At 41.2% G+C, this 19,869-nt stretch overlaps 2 protein-coding genes across 2 annotated transcripts; both read left to right on the plus strand.

Annotated features, from left to right (window-relative positions):
- Nucleotides 1–8,955: 8,955 nt before the first annotated feature.
- Nucleotides 8,956–9,930, plus strand: OR51D1 (olfactory receptor family 51 subfamily D member 1). The gene has a single exon (XM_066253739.1). It carries the CDS (start codon nt 8,956–8,958, stop codon nt 9,928–9,930), a length of 975 nt encoding a protein of 324 aa, XP_066109836.1.
- Nucleotides 9,931–18,918: 8,988 nt separating this feature from the next.
- LOC136320582 (olfactory receptor 51E1) lies at nt 18,919–19,869 on the plus strand. The gene has a single exon (XM_066253740.1). The coding sequence runs from the start codon at nt 18,919–18,921 to the stop codon at nt 19,867–19,869; it is 951 nt and encodes a 316-aa protein (XP_066109837.1).

Here is a 19,869-nt window from a genome sequence, read left to right on the forward strand (position 1 = left end):
TTTCCCCAATTCAGGCCCTCCATCACAGGCATTGTTTGTTATAACTCACAGTCCACCACAAGATTTTCTCAAGAAAGAGGAGAGAGGAGAGGAGAGGAAAAAAAGAGGGGGGGAATAATTTCCTTTTTAAAAAATTTTTATTTTATTTTATTTTTCTTTATTTCATTATTAATTTTTTTTAAAAAAACAACTCTTCGATTTGTTATTTTTTTATTTTTTTTTAACTTTTTATTCTTTATTAAATCTCATTAATACTATCAACAAAACCACCCTCAGATGCCATTAAGGAAGAGAAACTCGAATATCATGGATACAAAAGAAAGAGAGGTAACACAGCTAGATGAGGAAAAATCTATGGAGAAAAAATTTAATATATTGGAAACCTTGGAGCTAAATGACAGAGAATTCAAGATAGAAATCCTAAAAATCCTCCGAGATATACAAGAAAACACAGAAAGGCAATATAGGGAAATCAGAAAACAACTCCATGAACACAAAGAATATATGTCCAAGGAAATTGAAACTATAAAAACAAATCAAACAGAGATGAAAAACTCAATTCACGAGCTGAAAAACGAAGTAACAAGCTTAGCTAATAGAACAGGCCAGATAGAAGAGAGGATTAGTGAAATAGAAGACAAGCAACTTGAGGCACAACAGAGAGAAGAAGAAAGAGACTCAAAAATTAAAAAAAATGAGATAGCCCTACAAGAATTATCTGACTCCATCAAAAAGAATAACATAAGAATAATAGGTATATCAGAGGGGGAAGAGAGAGAAAATGGAATGGAGAACATACTTAAACAAATAATTGATGAGAACTTCCCAAGCCTGTGGAAAGAACTAAAGCCTCAAGTTCAAGAAGCAAACAGAACTCCAAGTTTTCTTAACCCCAACAAACCTACTCCAAGGCATATCATAATGAAATTGAAACAAACCAACAGCAAAGAAAAAATTCTCAAGGCAGCCAGGGAAAAGAAGAATACAACATATAAAGGAAGGCCCATTAGATTATCATCAGATTTCTCAGCAGAAACTCTACAAGCTAGAAGAGAGTGGACCCCAATATTTAAAGTCCTGAAAGAGAAGAACTTTCAGCCACGAATACTATACCCATCAAAGCTATCCTTCAAATACGAAGGAGAAATAAAAACATTCACAGATACAGAAAAGATGAGGGAATTTATCATCAGAAAACCCCCACTCCAGGAATTACTAAAGGGGGTTCTCCAATCAGATACAAAGAACAAAAAAAAACAGAGCCACAAGTAAAAGCTCCAAGAAGAACACAATAAAACCAAATTTAAACTGTGACAACAACAAAAAGAAAGAGGGGGAGAAGACGGAGATTAACAGTAGCAAAGGACGATGGAGTGCAAAAGTACTCACAAAATAGTTCGCTACAATGAACAGGGTAGGGACCCTTTTCATTACTCAAAGGTAACCACCATTGAAAAAACCACCACAGAAGCACATGAGATAAAAAAGATAGCAACAGAGGAAAGATGTATGGAATACAACCAAATAAAAACAAAAGATAGAAAAACGAAAGAGAAGGATCAAACAAGACACAAAACTAACAGAAAGCAAGATATAAAATGGCAATAGGGAACTCACAAGTATCAATAATTACACTCAATGTAAATGGATTAAACTCACCAATAAAAAGGCACAGAGTAGCAGAATGGATTAAAAAAGAAAATCCAACTGTATGCTGCCTACAGGAAACTCATCTAAGTAACAAGGATAAAAACAAATTCAAAGTGAAAGGCTGGAAAACAATACTCCAAGCAAATAACATCCAAAAAAAAGCGGGTGTAGCAATACTCATATCGGATAATGCTGACTACAAGACAGGAAAAGTACTTAGAGACAAAAATGGCCATTTCATAATGGCTAAGGGGACACTGAATCAAGAAGACATAACAATCCTTAATATATATGCACCAAACCAAGGAGCACCAAAATATATAAGACAGCTACTTATTGATCTTAAAACAAAAACTGACAAAAATACAATCATACTTGGAGACCTCAATACACCGCTGACGGCTCTAGATCGGTCATCCAAACAGAGAATCAACAAAGACATAGTGGCCTTAAACAAAACACTAGAGCACCTGGATATGATAGACATCTACAGGACATTTCATCCCAAAGTGACTGAGTATACATTTTTCTCCAGTGTACATGGATCATTCTCAAGAATTGACCATATGTTGGGCCACAAAAATAATATCAGCAAATTCAGAAAAATTGAAGTTGTACCAAGCATATTTTCTGATCATAAAGCCTTGAAACTAGAATTCAACTGCAAAAAAGAGGAAAAAAATCCCACAAAAATGTGGAAACTAAACAACATACTTTTAAAAAATGAATGGGTCAAAGAAGAAATAAGTGCAGAGATCAAAAGATATATACAGACTAATGAAAATGACAATAAGACATATCAGAATCTATGGGATGCAGCAAAAGCAGTGATAAGAGGGAAGTTCATATCGCTTCAGGCATATATGAACAAACAAGAGAGAGCCCAAGTGAACCACTTAACTTCCCACCTTAAGGAACTAGAAAAAGAAGAACAAAGACAACCCAAAACAAGCCAAAGAAAGGAGATAATAAAAATCAGAGCAGAAATAAATGAATTAGAGAACAGAAAAACTATAGAAAAAATTAATAGAACAAGGAGCTGGTTCTTTGAAAAGATCAACAAAATTGACAAACCCTTGGCAAGACTTACCAAGGAAAAAAGAGAAAGAACTCATATAAACAAAATCCAAAATGAAAGAGGAGAAATCACCACGGACACCGTAGATATACAAAGAATTATTGTAGAATACTATGAAAAACTTTATGCCACTAAATTCAACAACCTAGAAGAAATGGATAAATTCCTAGAACAATACAACCTTCCTAGACTGAGTCAAGAAGAAGCAGAAAGCCTAAACAGACCTATCAGTAGAGAAGAAATAGAAAAAACCATTAAAAACCTCCCCAAAAATAAAAGTCCAGGCCCTGACGGCTATACCAGCGAATTTTATCAAACATTCAAAGAAGACTTGGTTCCTATTCTACTCAAAGTCTTCCAAAAAATTGAAGAAGAAGCAATACTTCCAAATACATTTTATGAGGCCAACATAACCCTCATACCAAAACCAGGCAAGGATGGCACAAAAAAAGAAAACTACAGACCAATATCTCTAATGAATACAGATGCTAAAATACTAAACAAAATACTAGCAAATCGAATACAACAACATATGAAAAAAATAATACATCATGATCAAGTGGGATTCATCCCAGAATCTCAAGGATGGTTCAACATACGTAAAACGGTTAATGTAATACACCATATCAACAAAACAAAGAACAAAAACCACATGATCTTATCAATAGACGCAGAAAAGGCTTTCGATAAAATACAACACAATTTTATGTTTAAGACTCTCAACAAAATGGGTATAGAAGGAAAATATCTCAACATGATAAAGGCCATATATGATAAACCATCAGCTAACATCATATTAAATGGCACTAAACTGAGGCTTTCCCCCTTAAATCAGGAACAAGACAGGGTTGTCCACTCTCTCCACTCTTATTTAATGTGGTACTAGAGGTTCTAGCCAGAGCAATCAGACAAGACAAAGAAATAAAAGGCATCCATATCGGAAAAGAAGAAGTAAAGGTATCACTTTTTGCAGATGATATGATCCTATACATCGAAAACCCCAAAGAATCCACAAAAAGACTACTAGAAACAATAAGCCAATACAGTAAGGTCGCAGGATACAAAATTAACATACAGAAGTCAATAGCCTTTCTATATGCCAACAATGAAACAACTGAGAAGGAACTCAAAAGAATAATCCCCTTCACGATTGCAACAAAAAAAATAAAATACTTAGGAATAAACATAACAAAGAATGTAAAGGACTTATATAATGAAAACTATAAACCATTGTTAAGGGAAATCGAAAAAGATATAATGAGATGGAAGAATATACCTTGTTCTTGGCTAGGAAGAATAAATATAATCAAGATGGCTATATTACCCAAAGCAATATACAAATTTAATGCAATTCCCATCAAAATTCCAATGACATTTTTTAAAGAAATAGAGCAAAAAATCATCAGATTTATATGGAACTATAAAAAACCCCGAATAGCCAAAGCAATCCTAAAGAAAAAGAATGAAGCTGGGGGCATAACAATACCTGACTTCAAACTCTATTATAGGGCCACGACAATCAAAACAGCATGGTATTGGCAGAAAAATAGACACTCAGACCAATGGAACAGAATAGAAAGTCCAGAAATAAAACCACATATATATAGTCAAATAATTTTTGATAAAGGGGCCAACAACACACAATGGAGAAAAGAAAGCCTCTTCAATAAATGGTGCTGGGAAAACTGGAAAGCCACATGCAAAAGAATGAAACTGGACTACAGTCTCTCCCCCTGTACAAAAATTAACTCAAAATGGATCAAAGATCTAAACATAAGACCTGAAACAATTAAGTACATAGAAGAAGACATAGGTACTCAACTCATGGACCTGGGTTTTAAAGAGCATTTTATGAATTTGACTCCAATGGCAAGAGAAGTGAAGGCAAAAATTAATGAATGGGACTACATCAGACTAAGAAGTTTTTGCTCAGCAAGGGAAACTGATAACAAAATAAACAGAAAGCCAACTAAATGGGAAATGATATTTTCAAACAACAGCTCAGATAAGGGCCTAATATCCAAAATATACAAAGAACTCATAAAACTCAACAACAAACAAACAAACAATCCAATAAAAAAATGGGAAGAGGATATGAATAGACACTTCTCCCAGGAAGAAATACAAATGGCCAACAGATATATGAAAAGATGCTCATCTTCTTTAGCTATTAGAGAAATGCAAATCAAAACGGCAATGAGATACCACCTCACACCTGTTCGATTAGCTGTTATTAGCAAGTCAGGTAATAGCAAATGTTGGAGAGGCTGTGGAGAAAAAGGAACCCTCATACACTGTTGGTGGGAATGTAAAGTAGTACAACCATTATGGAAGAAAGTATGGTGGTTCCTCAAAAAACTGAAAATAGAACTACCTTATGACCCAGCAATCCCTCTACTGGGTATATATCCCAAAAACTCAGAAACATTGATACGTAAAGACACATGCAGCCCCATGTTTATTGCAGCATTGTTCACAGTGGCCAGGACATGGAAACAACCAAAAAGCCCATCAACAGATGACTGGATAAAGAAGATGTGGCACATATACACTATGGAATACTACTCAGCCATAAGAAATGATGACATCGGAACATTTACAGCAAAATGGTGGGATCTTGATAACATGATACGAAGCGAAATAAGTAAATCAGAAAAAAACAGGAACTGTATTATTCCATACGTAGGTGGGACATAATAGTGAAACTAAGAGACATTGATAAGAGTGTGGTGGTTACGGGGGGGAGGGGGGAATGGGAGAGGGATCGGGGGTGGGAGGGGCACAAAGAAAACAAGATAGAAGGTGACAGAGGACAATCTGACTTTGGGTGGTGGGTATGCAACATAATTGAACGACAAGATAACCTGGACTTGTTATCTTTGAATATATGTATCCTGATTTATTGATGTCACCCCATTAAAAAAATAAAATTATATAAAAAAAAATAAATAAAAAGCTTTGGTACATACATACTATGGAATACTACTCAGCCATAAGAAATGATGATATTGGATCATTTACAACAACATGGATGAACCTTGATAACATTATATTGAGCGAAATAAGTAAATCAGAAAAAAACTAAGAACTATATGATTCCATACATAGGTGGGACATAAAAATGAGACTCAGAAACATGGACAAGAGTGTGTGGTTTGCGGGGTGGGGGGGGGAGGAGAAGGAGGGGGTAGGGGGAGAGGAGATCACAGAAAAAGCAGTTAGAAGATGACGGAAGACAACTGGACTTTGGGTGATGGAAATGCAGCATAAGCAAATGGCAAAATAACCTAGAGCTGTTTTCTCTGAACATATGGACCCTGATTTATCAATGTCACCCCATTAAAATTAATAAAAAAGAGCTGTTTATATCCATTTTCTCTATTTCTTCCCAACATACTACTCACTCTGCTTCCTTTAAGATTCTAGTCTCACCAGCTCTCCTCAATAGTTCTTCCCAAGGTAACCAGTGACCATCTGTATTCAGTCTATAAACTGCTTGCTCCCTCAGCAGTCTTCTGTGGGGCTGCCCATTTTCCCTTCCCAATGTATTTTCTTCCTCTGTCTGTTGTAGCACTCTCTCAACTGGATTTACTCCTCCTTCAGTGGCTCTTTCAGTTGTTTTGACTAATAATAATAAGTACAAACATTCACTGGAGAGTTGCTAGTATATCTTTTTGTTTTTTTCCTTCAAACCGAGGCTAAGGGTGGTCATACAATTAATGAGGGGTAGGACCTGGATTTTGACACAAGTTGGTTTCTTTACAGAGTCCTACATATAGAAACAACTCCACACTGTCTTACTGGGGGGAGGGGAAGAACTATGATTAGTGATTCCAGGAAGAAAGGGTTGTCTTGAGAGGAAGGGATAGCGAAAGGGAAGTATAATGCTGTATATGAGTTGATTCAAGATCAGGTGCTTGGTCGTTGAAGTCATTGTTTATGGCCTCAACAACCACGGGAATGCAACTCCCCTATATTACCACAAGGGGGCAGTATCAAGAAGCGAGAGGCGGCCTGAGCACAGCTCTGGATCCCCTTGGATAGTGCATTCTGAGTGTAATCAGGAATATCCCTGTCCGTGTGCTTTCTAGTGCATGTCTATGCCTCCATTCTAATAGCTACTACTTTCTTCCAGTGCAAGCCAATCCACTTTTTCTCTCCACTCTACAGCACCTGCCTTCCCTTTGGTTTCCTGAGCTGGACTTAGAATAGTAACAGAGTGCAGTCCCTTTGAGTAGGGGGCAGGGCTTAGCTTTCCTGGGGCACCTGAGCAGACCGTTGCTCAGGGAGCCTGGAATAATTCACTCTTCATCATCCCTCACAATCCCTAGGGCCCCAGAAACTCTATATATGGGCGGTGGCTTTGGACTGAGGTATTGTAGGCAAGTGCACCAGGCTCAGTTCAGTGAAAAGAGGGTAGAGGTGATTTGCTACAGAAACCTGGAAGGGAGGAGGCATAGCTGAGGAAGTCAGGCCTTTGCTTAGAAAACCTGGCTGCTTGGAGAGGTCTGTCTGCTCCTACACCTCCCAGGTGGACTACAGAGGCCGGAATCCCAGACCTTCCTCAGTGGCCTACTCAAAGAGGGATTTCTTCAAACTACTGTGAGACATTTTGAACTCTGGACTCCCCAGTTCCAGCCACCTACCCTTCACTAAGAAACAAGGCAAGGGGATTCATTTACCTAGGGAAAGATACCCATGTGGTGGTGATGGTGATTGGTAGTGGAGAAGGAACTGGAGTAGCTGGGCTGGAAAGTTACCTTGGAGCCACAGTGTGAAATGCCTTAAATACAGACCAGGTGGTTTCAACTCTGTCTTGAAGGCTTTGGGAGTCATGTATAACTTGCTAACCAGGAATTTGACATGTGAAGTGTGCTGAGTAGTGATATAAAAGGTGGATTGACACATACTGGCTTTGGAGTCAGGAAGGTGAGTTAGGAAGCTCTTTTCATGATCTGAGCAGATTGGATGATATAATTAAATTGGGAGGGAGGGAGTTGTGTAAAATAAAGGCCATAATAGATTAACTGGAAAAAGAAAATCACACATACAGGTGCAAGAATTGGAGAAACCCAGAAGGGACTAGATGGGACTGGATGACTTGGGTGACTGAGTGGTACCATTTGGAAGGGGTCCTCTTTGGAGTAAGATGAGTATGAGTGCCACAGGCTATCAAGTGGAAGCATGATGAGGCAGCAAGTTATCTGGGTCTGGATCTCAGAACAGAGTGGTGTGTGTAGAGAAAGGAAGTTGAGCCTGGGCTATTAAGAGATCACTAGGGAGAGTAGTGGGGAATGGGGGGTGTGCTTGGGGACACTGAATAGCACAAGGACTGATTTTTCTCTCCGTGACTCAGCTGTGTCTGGTTTCCATGTCACACTCCAGCCAAGCACAATCTGGGTCTGACTGTCATGTGGACCTTGAAAGGCCCTGATGAAAGATTCTGTTCTTTCCCAGAGGCTAAGAATAATAGTTTTTCTTCAACCTTATCTCCCCACCTCCCAGAATATCAGGCTAGTTTTCTCCAAACTTTTCAGAAAAAAAAACACCTTAGGAGAAGGAACTTATTGTTTTTATTTGTTTATTTTAATCAGATGTTTGGATGCCTCCTCTGGAAATTCTGATTCTCTGGTCCTGAAATAGGACCAGGGGGATAGTGTTCTCAGTAACTGTTTCAGATGAATCTATCAGGAAAGTCTGACAAATGCTGCTCATGCCTAAACACGAACTTTTCTCTTAAAACCCAGTCCCAGACTAAATACCTGCTTCTTGCTCTAAATTAGACCAGAATGATCTTAAAGGCAATCAGAGACTTAGCCTCAAATCCTAGACCCAAACCAACCCTAACCAAAGGGAATGCAAGTGTTGTAGAGTGAAGAGAAACTCCATATGCACTATAAAAGCTGGGGCCAGTGTGGAAGGTTCTGTGCAAGTCAGTGAACTCTGTTGGGGAAGTGGCGTAGAGCAGCATCCCTGGTCAGTGACATAAGCTCTGCAATTGAAGAGCTGTTAATCATAGTTTCAGCACATTGAGATTAATGGGACCTCCAGGGAGGTGTGCACAAGGAGAATTAGAGACAAGCTGGAGTTCAGAATTACTAGATATACGCAGTCTTTTTCTTTGCTATTATCACTACTTCAGTGCCCTTTCCTTTTTACGTTCTCTCATCTCTCTGAACCACTAACGGAATGTTTCTCCTTTTCCTTTTCATAGAGCGTGGACTTGAATGCAACATCTTCAACTCTCGAGTCCTGTCATGGCCATTCTGAATGGAACAGTGATTCACCCAACATACTTCCTGCTGGTGGGCATCCCTGGCCTTGGGCTTAACATTCACTTTTGGCTGGCTCTCCCACTGTGTTTTATGTATGCATTGGCCACCTTGGGCAACCTGGTCATTGTCCTCATCATCCGCATAGAAAAGCGCCTGCATCAGCCCATGTACCTTTTCTTGGCCATGCTTTCCACCACTGACCTAGTCCTCTCCTCTGTCACCATGCCCAAGATGGCCAGCCTCTTCCTGACAGGCATCCAGGAGATTGAATTCAATGTTTGTCTGGCCCAGATGTTCCTTATCCATGCTTTGTCAGCCATGGAGTCAGCTGTTTTGCTGGCCATGGCTTTTGACCGCTTTGTGGCCATCTGCTACCCACTGAGGCATGCTTCTGTGCTCACAGGGCCCACTGTTGCCAAGATTGGACTAGCTTCCCTGACCAGGGGGTTTGTATTCTTCTTCCCACTGCCCTTCATCCTGAAGCGGTTGTCATACTGCCAAACACATACTGTCACACACTCCTTCTGTTTGCACCAAGATATTATGAAACTGTCCTGTACTGACACCACAGTCAATGTAGTGTACGGACTCTTCATCATCCTCTCAGTCATGGGTGTGGATTCCCTCTTCATCGGCTTCTCCTACGTCCTTATCCTGAGGGCTGTGTTGGAGTTGTCCTCTTGGGGGGCAGCACTCAAGGCTTTCAACACCTGTATCTCCCATCTCTGTGCGGTGTTGGTCTTCTATGTGCCCCTCATTGGGCTCTCAGTGGTGCATAGGCTGGGTGGCCCTACCTCCCTGCTCCATGTGATTATGGCTAATACCTATCTACTACTACCACCTGTGGTTAACCCTATTGTCTATGGAGCCAAGACCAAGGAGATCCGCTCACGGATTCTTCATATATTCTCACAGGGTGGCAGGTGAGCAGGATAATCTTTCCAGTATCCTCAAATACTACCAAATATGGGAGGACAAGTGTTCTGTTCACTTTCTTGGTGATTGGAGCATCCAACCCATTGCACTGTCATTTAGTTATCTAAATAGATCTTGGTTTTCTGTTTCCAGGAATGTGTCAATAGAAAAGAATTTATGACCCAGTCTGGGGAAGCCATCTTGAAGAATGATTATTCTAGTGTTTCTGATCTAGTGGCCATTCTTTATTTCTTTTTTCCAATTAAAAAACACATAATTTTGACATGATAAGGCTGTAAATGCCACAGCTTATGATAAATTCTTGTCTTGATATATGATTTTAATTGTTCTTGGTCCCATGAATCCATGTCGGTGAAGCTGTGTTGTCCATAAAGCTTTTTTCTTGGACCCCAAGTGGTTATTTTTTTTTTGGGGGGGGTGATTCTAATTGAAGAGAGGGGAGGGAGATGGTAATAAGAGAGGAGACAGTTTACATGAAAAGTTTACATTTCTGTGGTGCAGGAGGCTGTATGTATGTGGAAACTGCCAATGTTCATATATGTGGCTTTATTGGAGACTGCTTTTCCATAAAAGTGCTATGTATTCTGATTGTGACTGTGGGTGTGTAGGTATATTTATGTGGGTATATGTGATTTTTAGTGGTGTGTGTGTGTGTGTGTACACAGACATTGTCTATGTTTTTGCACAGCTTCAGTCAACACATCCTGTGCTGTGAATTTGAAACTTACAATTGTGAAATTAATCAGTAAGAAATGAGAAACCAACTAAAATTTACTTTGCTTTATTTATAGACGTGATTTTTAAAAACTCATTTAAATATGTAAGGTATTTATAGTGCTTTCACATTTAAATTGTTCTATAACTCCCTAAAATCTTCCATTGCTATTTTGCCCTTAAGAGAAAACCCAGATGTCCTCGGTCTTCTGTGACTGGTGCTGGGTTAGGGGAAGTTAAGGAAATCACATCCATCTCCTTCAGCCAGAGATACAGAAACTCAAGGCCAAGGAGGAAGGCAGAGGCATGACCCCTGGGGACCGCTGGTATGAGTTTGTTAGACAGGGGACTCAGAGCCTGAGGACAAGGGAGATGTAGCCCTGAAGCTCTGGGAAAGACAGATGAGCCCATTAGGACCCGGGTTTAGTAAGGACCCAAGCAGGAGCCACCCATGGAAAGAAAGTGGAGGACGGAGAAAGCTTCAGCAAGAAGATGAGCTGGCACTTAATTGTGGGGTCTCCCTGAAAGCTTACTCTGCTTTTCCTCTGGCTGAGTTTAATGAAACTGGGAAGAAACTTGGAGAAAAGCCCTTCACAAAGATCATGGGCCCACAAATGAATTTCTTGTAGCCTTTCCTCATTCACTCCCCTGTCTCACTTCACACTGGGAACTGGCACAGGGCCCATGTGGGGAGGACACTAGGGAGCCCCTTTCTTTACTTCCCCGCCTTCTCCATCTCCCCAGGCACACCTTCCCAGAAAAAAAAAGCCAAGAAATGCACCAGACCCACAGGTGGCTACTGAGGGGTACCAGCTGCTGGTAGACCCTCTGGGCAGCACCCCCCCCAGCAGGGAGAAGCAGAAGGAGAAGGAGATAAGACAGAGAATAAATAAATAACCCTGACTAGAGAGGTCCGAAGGAGGGGTAGAGACAGGAGAGCTGTGCTGCTGTGTAGTCGGCCAGAGCTCTTCAGGAAGAGAGCTGGAGGAAAAGGCACGCATTCCTGCAGTGCAGCTGCGGTGAGTGCCGGAAAGCAGGGGTACGTCCGGCATGTGGGCTGCTAGTAGCTAGGTGTCTCCCATTAGACCTGCTGAGTGAATGAGAAAGCAGGTTGTGAAGAGCCAGAAGTACAGGGGTGGGATCAGCGATATGAAGGTGGCCCCTGACTCAAAGGACAGCCAGCCGCAGCAGTTTCAGTCTGTGTGACAAAGAGAAGTATAGATGGTGTTAGATGCTGCTTATGGGTAGTTTTCAAGGAACCTTCCAGTGATCAGTTTACTGGGTGCCCATCTAGAGCCTGGCGGGAGTTGGCCTAAGTGAAGGTGAACAGGGACAGAAAACAGGGGGTTGCAATGGGGCTAGAATTAGATTGGGGTTCAGTGTGTGAACAGGGCTGGTCCCAGGTTGGTAATGTGGTCCAAGCTCAGTGTGTGATTCGGGACCACATTATAGCTCTGTCTGTGCTGTGGGCTCTGAATGGGGGTCCAGGTCAGTTGGATGCTCTGCATCCGGAGTCAGGCTGTGGCTGAAATGGAGACTTAGCAATCTTCCTGGGGCTCTGCGCCTAGGATCAAGGTTTAGTCTTCAGCCCATTTAAAACGCTAATTAGTGTCTACACTGCCTTGTATTCTTTACATGAGTCACACTGAACCACTTGCAGCTTTCCAAACAAGGTATGTTCTCTTTCTCTCTGGATCTATTTATTTGTGAGAGTGCACTTTAAAAAACAAATTAGATCAAGCCTGTTGCTTAAATTCCTCCATGTCATCCAGAATTAAATCAAAGCTCCTTGCCTTGTCTTGCAAGCCACTACATGATCTGGTCCCTTCCCCTGTCTCTGCCCTTATCTTCTAAAACTTTCCTGCCCTCTTGATACTCCAGCCACATTGACCTTCTTTTTGTTCTATCAACCCCCAAACTCATTCTTGACTTAGGACATTTTTCTCCTGTCTTTTCTGCCTTTAATGATGCCTAGACCTTAGAATGGCATTACGTCATCACAGTTCTCAGCTTACATGTCACCTACTCGGTGAGACTTTCATTGACTCTCATCTCAAATATGTGAATCCTGTCCATCCTTTGCCTCCTATAACTCTGACTTGTCTTCAGTGCACTTATCTTTGTATGAAATGTCCTTTCTTATTTATTTGTTAATTTGTCACCCTCCTAGTGCATGAGTTCCATGAGAACAGTGATCTTTTTTCTGTTCTATCCACTGTTTTATCTCCAGCTGGGGGCAAATAGTAGGCACTCTATTTTTATCATCTAACTGTATCTTTTTGTTCCCATGCCCCCAACCCTGTCTGGTTAACTGCCACTGGACCCATAAATCCTCAGATGTCACCTCCTCAAGGAAGCCTTCTGAGTTTGACAACTTGGTGAGCTATTGTCTATTGGCTCTCAGGATCCTTGTCTTAGCATTTATCACAGCATGTGGTGGTGGCCGCATATTTGTCTCACTTTTTCCCCATTGCTGGAGGTCTGAACTGTGGCTTGTTTACACTGCATCTTAATACCTCCAGTGCTTGGCACAGAGTTTGGTCCTCAATAGATAGCCAATTAGTAATTATTAAAGCAATCAATGTTTTAATCAAAGTCCCAGATCTTACTGTCCACTGCACCACATCTCCCTGTATGCTGGCGACAGCCAGAATAACTGTGATGGCCACTGATAAGTAGGTCCAGCTTTCCAGCTCTCTGAGACTCTTATTGACTCTGGTCCTCCTTAGGTCAGGTACCAGAAACCCCGGTAGCTCTGCATAGGAGTGATTTTGGGGGGCCAGGCTTAATTGAGTGAATAGTAGTAGGGCTGAGAGTTTCACTTTTTGTTGAGTTGGAAATTACACTCTTAACCTTCCATTCTAATCTTGGCCATTCTGAAATGAATGGCCAAGGTCCTACAAGGGTTCCAAAGTATGGGGGACAGAGGATGTGATAATTTGGAGTGGATGTGATTCTGCAGCTACCACCCTGATGGAGTATTAGGAAAAGGGGCTTCTTCACAGATTGAGTGATGAGCCCTGCATGTCCTTGTGGGTCATAGCATTACCCCCTAGGTTGGCTTTTTCTCTCTGGGCCTGGGGGCTTCCCTGTAAAGACATTCTCTGCCCGATGTTCCCACAGAGGCTGGCAGTAGTACCCAAGACCTCCACCCATTGTTCTAGGCATGGAGTATTCTGTGTGCTTAGCTCAGATATGGCAGTGACCACAAGTACTCTCTCCCACCTCCTTTTTATTTCCCTTCCCTATTGAACCTAAGTGAGGAGAACAGGTCAGGTGTCCCGAGTTCTGGAGATGCCCTCCGGACTTGGTTTCTCAAATTTTGGATTCCTTGGGTATTAACATTAAAATAGTCCTTAAAAAGCATCTCTCTGTTCTGGGGAGACTGTAAAAGGGGCAGGACAGCAGCTTGGCCTATTGGAAGGCACATGGGTTTGAAATGAGAGATCCTACTAACCCTCAACATCCTTCTCTATCAAATGGGATTACTAATACCTGTCTGACAGGTTGATGAGAGAGTCTAACCCTATATGAAGGAAGTACTTGGTAGAGGAGAAACATTTTCAACTTCCTCTGTGGGCGCTGCCCATGCCACAGCCTGCGGAGTTGGGTCTAAAAGGAGGAGCATGCCCATGTCTCAGTCAAGAGGTCTTTTTTACTGTCTGTTTGGGTTCCCTTCCAGGAGTCTACCTGAGCCAGATAATCCTGTTTATCAAGCCCTCTTCTACCTTCCCTCTTGGGCAGAATTTGTTAGCTTTCAGAAGGTACCCAAAATTAAAGGAAGCCTAGATTAAGGGAAAATGTACAGGCCTTGGAGTTAGACAATTTAGGTTAAATTTCTGCTTTACCAGTCAACTATTAAACCCTAGCAACATTACTTGCCCCTTGGGACATCAGTTTTCTCATATTTAATATAGATAAGATGCATAGAATTCTTACCATGCAACATTGTTCTTGGGTTAGGAACAAGCTTTATGCAGTGTCTGCAATTTTGTAGGCATTCAATGATTTCTGCTATTATCATAAAAACAATACAATCAGTGTTGGGAGTGACCTCATTTTTTTTCTGTGGGTCAAAGGAGCTGTAGCTGATAACTCTGGCCTGTCTTCCTACTGCTCTTCCATGAGGTTTTTAGAAGGTAGGAGCTGAGAAAGTCTGCACAAGAGGGTGAGGAAGGGCTGGCCAGGGGGCTGAGCTGGCACTGGGGGACAGAGCTTTAGAGGCCAGAGGAAGGAATGAAGAGAATTGAAGACCCCAACGTGGATTTCTACTCTTTGAAGCTGGGGGCTCCTCCCTCATCCACAAGAAAAACCCAAGATGTCTTTCACAGTTCTCTAACTAAGAAACACATCTGGGACTTCCTGAGATAGTGAGATGTTTTCAGAGAGAAGTTGCAAGCACGAGATTATTCCCTGGAGGTGAGAATAGTGTGGATGGACTTTCTAACACAGACACACACACACACACACACACACAACAACAACAACAACAAAGCTGTTCCTTTTATTGTTCCTTGATTATACTTTATTTTCAAACTAGAATGATTTATTACCAATTTTCTCCAGAGTCCCAGAAGTTCTATCTCTGAGTATGTGCCTGTGGTTCTAATCACCAGCAGGTGCTCAGGGTGAAAGTCATTTGGTCCCTCTGCCAGCCTCCTGGTGGGACTGTGAGATTAGGATGCTTCAGGGATGTGCAGTCTGGCACATCCAGGTGGTACTTGGGCCCTCTGGCTTGCTCCCTGTGCAGTCCTTTATTTCTCTCCTGCTGCAGCCTTCTGAGGTCCGGCCTGATATTTTACCTCCAGTGACAGCTGCCACTATCCTGCTGCCATAACACCTCCCTTCCTGTCCAGCTGAATCTTCCTCTCTGATTTCTCCATATCAATGCTTAGTTTTTGCCATTGTGAGACTGACTGCTTGTCATTGTGTGTATATAAGTGTGTGCTTGAGGTGGAGTGGCAATGAAGGTGACAAATAACAGGGAAATGAAAAGTTTTTAGGAATTCCATATTTATCAGAGGTCTTGTTTCCTATTTTTATGGAAATATAAAAGAAAGTGCTTTGCACACTAATGCAATTTTTACAGTGCCTTTTTACATAATCTCATATAAGTTTATTGCAGGACTATGAGTTATTATTGTCTTCTGCATTTATATATGGCTGAAACTTGCATTCCTACTCCCAAGATTCTTCTCATTGCATCACTTCAGCCTCACAAGTTATGGGATTGAATATAGCAATGGATAATTCCTTCCCAACACGTCACCTAAGGCAGCACATTGATATCCTGGTAATTGCCCTGTACCACCATGGCTGTTCATGTGAAGTTTCTGGGTGGTATGGATATCTGGCTTTCTGGAGAATCAGCGCTTTCCTGCTAATGCCTCTCAGTGAGGGATCTTACATCTACTCCTCTCTTGGACACACACCATGAGATGCCTACTTTACATTTATTTAGAGCCAAGGCTTTGCCCCTCTTCTGTTCTCCACGAACCCTCTTTATGCCTCCTGTGTTCCTGGGTAAGAGGAAATGAGGTCTTTTCTTTTTGACCCTAAAGATTTATGTTCTGAAGTTAAGACCACCTCTGGCCCATTAACCTTTCAAACATTCTTTTATTCTTCTCAAAAGTCTCAAGTTCAGACAAGTGTGATCCTTCCTACATTCTTGGCTGTGTTACACTCACTAGATACCTATTGAGAGATTATTCCTTTGATAAAACTAATTTTTGTTTTTTTAAAGTAAACATTAACTGAACACTAATAAATATAATAGGGTTTCTACCATTAAGAATTCATAATTTAAGGGAAACAAATATGCAATAATTATAGTCTTTGGGAGCACAGAGAAGGAAATATTGAATTATATACCCCAGGGATAAGATAATTAGGAAAACAGTGTAGAAGAGAGATAGAGGTAGTAAGCCAGGATGTGAAAAATGAGTAAAGCTTTTGCTTAGTAGAAAAGGAAGGAGGTCTGGATGATCTAGACAAATGGACAAGAAGTAAAAATGAAAAAAAGGCACAGAGGCGTGGAATCAATGCTACTTTATAAAACGCTATGTATTCTAACATGGCTGAATCATAGGGGCCATGGCAGGGGGAGGTAAGAGAGAAAGCTAGGGCCAGATGCTGGAAGACAGAGCTTTTACTGCAGCCTATCTATTTATCTTTATTCTAGAATTAATTTGGAGCTTTCAAAGGAATTTTTTAAAAATCAATAGTTAATGACCTGATTTCTTTTGGTTAGAAGATTATTGGGACTGTGCAGTTGAAAAAGGTTAAATGAGAGTCATTGCAGTCAGAATCAGAGTATCTGGCTTGTGTGACTATTTCGGCCATCAAAACAAAAACAGGAAACCCTAGAGGAAAAACAGTTAACAACAACAGATCGAATTTTTCTTTTTTGCACACTTGCTATGTGCCTGGCATTGTGTTAAATGCTTCAGGCTCATCATTTTTCTTCTTTTTTGAGAGAAGTAGGGAGAGAGAGAAGAACATCAAGCTGCTACTCTATGTGCTCTGACAGGGGAATCAAATTGGCAACCTCCATGCTCCGGGATGCCACTCCAACCAACCAAGCTATTCAGCCAGAGTTTATTTTTTATTGATTTTTTTGAGAGACAGAGAGAAGAAGGGAGAGATGGGGAGGGGAAAAGGAAGCATTTGTTGTTCTACTCAGTTGTGCTTTTTTTTTTTGGTTGCTTTCCGTATGGGCTCTGGCTGGAGGTCAAACCCGCAACCTTGTTTCCAAATGATGCTCTTAACCAACTGAGCTTACTGTCCAGGACGCACACTCATCATTTTATTTGATCCCCAAATTGATCGCTGTTAGGCAGAGACTATTATCCTCATTTTAAAGATGAGAAAACTGAGGCTTAGAAAGCTTAATTGATTTGATGCAGATTGTACACCTAAGGAAGTTTCTGACTGGGATTTGAATCCTGGATTGATTTTAAAGCTCATATTCTTAATAGCTATACAACATTGCCTTTGAAAGAATTTTTTTTTTTGACAGGGAGAGTTTGATGTGCTTGAGAAATACATAGGTAGATCCTTTTAGTAAGATTTTAGAATTATCGAGTCTGCAACACACAAGATAATTCAGGGCTTGCTATATAGATTTGAGAATCAATAGTTTATACATAACAAATGGATTTGCTGAAGGGAATGACATGGCCCAAGAAGGGGGACATAGAATAAGAACACAGAATAAGAACCTGAGAGCCCTATCATTTAAGAGTATACTTTAATGTTCAAGCAGAGGAGACTGAATATTCAGAAAGGAGACCAAGAACTAGTGATCAGAGAGAGATGAAAAGCAGCAGAGGGAGGAGGAAGTTTTAAGAAGAAGGGAACAGTTTAAAATGTCATAAGCTACAGAGAGGTCAGTATGGAAGACTTAAGCAACATCAATAGCTTTGGACTTTTGGCCTTAAGTTCTAGATTAATTATGACTCCTTATACCTTTTCCCTTCAGCAGTTTGAATTGAACTCTGTAACTCTCTGTTCTAAACTCATGCTTTTAGTGTTTTCTCCTCGTGTTTGGTCTCTTGGTGACAGCTTAATAATAGAACAAAGATTACTGACACATCTTGAACCCAGTGACTGGTGTGAGCCCCTCCTGATGCTGGCATGAGCTCTTCTTCCCACTCAACTCTTCTTTGGTTGCCCATGCAGAAGGCCCTAACCCAGTTGTTAAAGTCAGATCTTGTAAATCTACCCTTGCTTTTTCTCCCCAAGATAAAATTATCTTAAATATACCCTAACAATAAATGGCACTATTTTCATAGCTAGCTCCTAAATTATAACTGAGTATAGATTTACATGTATTTATTATATATATTATATAAGCAATCTAATAAAAAGTAAGAGCATGTGAATATTTGTGGATGGTGGAAAGAAGAAAATTAATTCTCTAATTGTTTCAACTGAGAGAGATGATCTGAGCAAACCCAAGTCAGACATTTTTCACCTCAGCAATCTTTATTTACATGCATCACTTTTATAGTCAAGGGTGGGGTTAGTAAGTAGGCTTGGTGAATTTTTATTTGGGCCTTGAGATTTGAAGGATGGTTAAGTTGAGTTTAGGATAGAATTAGAATTTGGATGGACAATGAAGTTAGAGTTTGAATCAGAGACTGAGTCATCAGCATAGAGGAAAAGAGTGTGGTATTGTGATTCCAGAGGATCTGACAGTGGCTTGTCTTTGCATTCCAGCCTCTCCCAGCCTGGCACTGGTTGCAGCTCAGCTTCTTCACTAAGATGGGCCCTAATGGCAATGAATCCAGTGCCACATATTTCATTCTAATAGGCCTTCCCGGCTTGGAAGAAGCTCAGTTCTGGCTGGCATTCCCATTATGCTCTCTGTACTTAATTGCTGTGCTAGGTAACTTGACAATCATTTACATTGTGCGGACTGAACACAGCTTACATGAACCCATGTATATTTTTCTTTGCATGCTTTCTGGCCTTGACATTCTCATCTCCACTTCATCCATGCCCAAAATGATGGCCATCTTCTGGTTCAATTCTACTACCATCCAATTTAATGCTTGTCTGCTACAGATGTTTGCCATCCACTCCTTATCTGGCATGGAGTCCACTGTATTGCTGGCCATGGCCTTTGACCGCTATGTGGCAATCTGCCACCCACTACACCATGCCACTGTGCTAACATTGCCTCGAGTTACCAAGATCGGCATGGCGGCTATGGTACGAGGTGCTGCACTAATGGCACCCCTGCCTGTCTTCATCAAATGGCTGCCTTTCTGCCGCTCCAATATCCTTTCCCATTCGTACTGCTTACACCAAGATGTCATGAAGCTGGCCTGTGCTGATATCCAGGTCAATGTCATTTATGGCCTCATTGTCATCATCTCTGCCATTGGCCTGGACTCACTTCTCATTTCCTTGTCATATCTGCTTATCCTCAAGATGGTGTTGGGCTTGACACGTGAAGCCCAGACAAAGGCATTCAGCACTTGTGTGTCTCATGTGTGTGCTGTTTTCATATTCTATGTACCGTTTATTGGCTTGTCCATGGTGCACCGCTTTGGCAAGCGGCATGACGCCCTCCTGCCCGTCATCATGGCCAACACCTACTTGCTTGTCCCTCCTGTGCTCAACCCCATTGTCTATGGAATGAAGACGAAGGAGATCCGGCAGCGCATCCTTCATCTTTTCCATGTGCGAACCCGCACTTCAGACCCCTAG

Source organism: Saccopteryx bilineata, chromosome 1 (assembly GCF_036850765.1).
Source record: "Saccopteryx bilineata isolate mSacBil1 chromosome 1, mSacBil1_pri_phased_curated, whole genome shotgun sequence".
NCBI lineage: Eukaryota > Metazoa > Chordata > Mammalia > Chiroptera > Emballonuridae > Saccopteryx > Saccopteryx bilineata.